The sequence below is a fragment of the Theropithecus gelada genome, chromosome 7b, assembly GCF_003255815.1.
Source record: "Theropithecus gelada isolate Dixy chromosome 7b, Tgel_1.0, whole genome shotgun sequence".
In the NCBI taxonomy this organism is placed as follows: domain Eukaryota; kingdom Metazoa; phylum Chordata; class Mammalia; order Primates; family Cercopithecidae; genus Theropithecus; species Theropithecus gelada.
In genome coordinates this window covers 48,012,096-48,015,797 of record NC_037675.1, presented here as the reverse complement: position 1 = coordinate 48,015,797, position 3,702 = coordinate 48,012,096, and the positions used below count along the sequence as shown (strand labels likewise).

General features: G+C 39.2%; 1 protein-coding gene across 2 annotated transcripts; it reads left to right on the top strand.

The window, feature by feature from the left end:
- Positions 1–1,147: 1,147 nt before the first annotated feature.
- On the top strand, positions 1,148–1,952 carry RPL10L (ribosomal protein L10 like). 2 transcript variants are annotated; one of them, XM_025392411.1, is made up of 2 exons: positions 1,232–1,340; positions 1,422–1,946. In XM_025392411.1, the coding sequence occupies exons 1-2, from the start codon at positions 1,232–1,234 to the stop codon at positions 1,874–1,876; spliced, it is 564 nt and encodes a 187-aa protein (XP_025248196.1). In that variant the 3' UTR covers positions 1,877–1,946. The 2 variants fall into 2 exon arrangements, with proteins under 2 accessions (XP_025248195.1, XP_025248196.1); XM_025392410.1 differs by having other exon boundaries at positions 1,148–1,952.
- The last annotated feature ends 1,750 nt before the right edge of the window (positions 1,953–3,702 follow it).

Here is a 3,702-nt window from a genome sequence, read left to right as displayed (position 1 = left end):
TAAAAAAAAAAAAAAAGAAAGAAAGCTAGAAAAATGCAAGTAGGGTTTGTAAACTATTAATTTCTCTTCCTCTCTTTTCTCCTTTCCTACACTCAGATCCTTGTCATAATAGTTTTACAAACTCTGAGAAAAAAAAAAAAGATTAAATTTACTCTCAGGAAAGGGCAAAAGATTACTAAAGCACAAACTGTTACTCTTTTATATAGTTTCAGCAGCTTTAACATTTGAAAATGCAAATAGCCTTAAGTTAAAAAAAAAATCTAGTTGGCATTTCAATTTTGTATGTATCATTTTGATAATAAAAATCATTTCTTTAGGCCAAACAAAGAAAAAACAAAGTTTCATGTTTATAAAACAACTGCCAAGCTACAGATTCAACAGATCTCTTTATCCTTCTCTCTACTCTTCCTCTCATCTCTTCCTGAGTCTCATCAAAGCACTCATGCCAAGAAACCACTTTATCCAGGGAAGGTGGCCACATACTCCAAGAAACAGCAATTGATCTACAAATGCTGACAGTGAGATACAAGCTCTGGAGAATGAACTGGTCAAACTGGAAACAGTATGTTGAAAAACTGGAAGGATTTTTCTTCTCAAATTCTAGGATTTTTTTTTTTTCTTTTTCTTTAGACAGGGTCTCACTCTGTCACCCAGGCTGGAGTGCAGTGGTGCGATCTCAGCTCACTGCAACTTCTGCCTCCAGGGCCCAGGCGATCCTCCCACCTCAGCCTCCTGAGTAGCTGGGACTACAAGCACTTGCCACCATGTCCAGCTACTTTTTTTTTTTTTTTTTTTTTTTTGGTAGAGACAGAGTTTCACTATATTGCCCAGGCTGGTCTTGAACTGAGCTCAAGCAATCCTCCTGCCTGGAAATAACCTCTTTTATACTTAAGGCAAAGCGGAAAGCAAGAGCTCCTAGCCCAATATGGCCAGCAGGAAGGAAGCTGCCGCTGCGTCGTTGAGGCGAGGCCCAATTCCTTGCCTGGCCGCCAGGGAGAGTAGACTCCACAGCTGCCTCTCTGCTCACCTCAATGCGCCAGGTCGCGCAGGCGCGGAGGCTCCAGGCGTCGCGGCGTCTCTAGTTGGGACGTCGCGAAAGAGAGTCGTCACATCTTCCTCAGGACTCTACTGTTCCCGCGCGGGACGACGGGCAACGTATATAAGATGCGCGCAGGCGCAGTTCAGGGAGCGCACTTTCACTTCGACGCAGTGAAGACGTTCCTGTGTTGCCATGGGCCGCCGTCCAGCTCGTTGTTACCGGTATTGTAAGAACAAGCCGTACCCAAAATCTCGTTTCTGCCGAGGGGTTCCTGATGCCAAGATCCGCATCTTTGACCTGGGTCGAAAGAAGGCAAAAGTGGATGAATTCCCACTCTGTGGCCACATGGTGTCTGATGAATATGAGCAGCTGTCTTCTGAAGCCCTGGAGGCCGCCCGTATTTGCGCCAACAAGTACATGGTGAAAAGTTGTGGCAGAGATGGCTTTCACATGCGAGTGCGGCTCCATCCCTTCCATGTCATCCGCATCAACAAGATGTTGTCCTGTGCTGGGGCTGACAGGCTCCAGACAGGTATGCGAGGTGCCTTTGGAAAACCCCAGGGTACTGTGGCCCGGGTCCACATTGGTCAAGTCATCATGTCCATCCGCACCAAGCTTCAGAACAAGGAGCATGTGATTGAAGCCTTGCGCAGGGCTAAGTTCAAGTTCCCTGGACGCCAGAAGATTCATATCTCCAAGAAGTGGGGCTTCACGAAGTTTAATGCTGACGAATTTGAAGACATGGTGGCCAAGAAGCGCCTCATCCCTGACGGTTGTGGAGTCAAGTACGTTCCCAGTCACGGCTCTTTGGACAAGTGGCGGGTTCTGCACTCATGAAGGCTTTGGCAGCACTGTCTCCTTGGGCCATGCCGGTCTGACTTATGCTTACTAATAAATTCTGTTTACTGACAAAAATAACTACTTTTTAAATTTTAATATTTTTAACTATTCAGTGTTTTAGAATATAGACTGCTAGATAATTTTTTTTCAATTTATGCCATTTTAATGGCAAATGTTACCTTCCTTCAGTGAAACTATACAATTTATAGAGAAAGCTATTACTGTTTTAATCAAACACTTTAGGAGAGTATAGAGCAATATGTTGAAAGTTTTGTTTGTAGTAAAGTCGTAAGTTATGCAGCTATCATTCCTTGAATAAAAAATAGATTTGAGTGAAAAAATTTATTGTTTATAGAATATAAACTAAACAGTAGAGATGAAAATAATAGTAGGCATTAGTGATATTTCAACCGCAGCCCCTGTGGAAGTAATTTATTTCTAAACTTGGTTGCCTTATGTTTTCCTATAAATTTCTGTACATTGTTTTTAGAATTACCTTACACCTCTGATTATCAGCCTTAGGACAACTGAGTATCACTGAAAAAGGCTTTTCCAGATGAACTTTACATTGTTTCACAGTCAAGAGATAACAGTCTAATCTTTTTTTCATCATAGAAAAGTCATAGGTGACAACAGAGTTCATATTGCTTGTATCTGGGCTCCAGTAGAACCAAAAGAAGAGAGAAAATGACACTAAATCAGCTATCTGTACTCTAAAAGGACCCTAGAGAGAGTTTGCAATTGTAGGTGCTTGTCCTGTATTAGAGTTACATTGATCACACAAGTGCTTTTTGTTTTATTTTTGAAACTACGTAAGCTAAAATTCCTGAGTTTGTACTGCATTAAAAAAATTCCTGTTCTTTACAATTGACAGCCTTTTCAATCTCAATCCTGCTAACAGTGCCTTCGGTGTTTTTATACTAATGGTTCTTTTTCAAAGTCAACACGTTTAATGAAAACAACAAAAGAAATACTAAATAGTATAGAAACACTACTATTTAATTTTCTTTTATTTAAAAAATTGCTTTGTCAGTCTTAACATGTTGTATCTGGCTGGATATTTCTTTCAGGCCCTTGCTATATTTCCTATTTGTATATATTTAAGCTATGTTCCTATTTTAAGACGTTTTTTATGTTTGCGTTTTGCCACACTTTCAAAAACGAAAATTCAACCTCAGTAATAATAATCAAAAGGGAAAGGCAATACAAAACACGATAAAATAAGCAACCCCTTAGCTTCTAGTACAACCATGGCCCAGCTTTGAAAATGTTTTCCATCTTCATTATTTCCCTTTCTCTTTGGTCTTAAACCTCTCAAAACATGTTGACCTTCAAACTTGGAACTCTGCACTCACTAAATATACAGGGAGAGAGGTAAGTATAGGCTCATGAACTTCTTTGCCCTAAGGGATTGGTAACAGTAATTTTTCATGCATATAGATATGGGAGTGAAGAGAAAATGAAAGATTAAAAATTAATACTTCAAAACCTGGCAGGTAGCTGTCAATTTTTTATTTGAATTTTCCCACAGTTTCACATTATAAGGATTATATATAAATTCTTTTTTAAAATGTCAACATGCAAGCACTTTTACTTGTTTTTGTTAAAAATCCTTCCTACTAAATTTCCCCAAGCCATAATTTTGTTTTTTCAGCATTTTCTTATTTTAGGGTCATTCTAATTATTATTTTTAAAAATGGCAGGGCAACTGGGCTGAAGGATAGTTTCATTATAATTTTGCAGAGTTCGTTATTTTAAAATTTCTGTTCAAAATGGAAAATTGCATTTGGGAGCATATTTATGTCCATTTACTGCTGCAATAA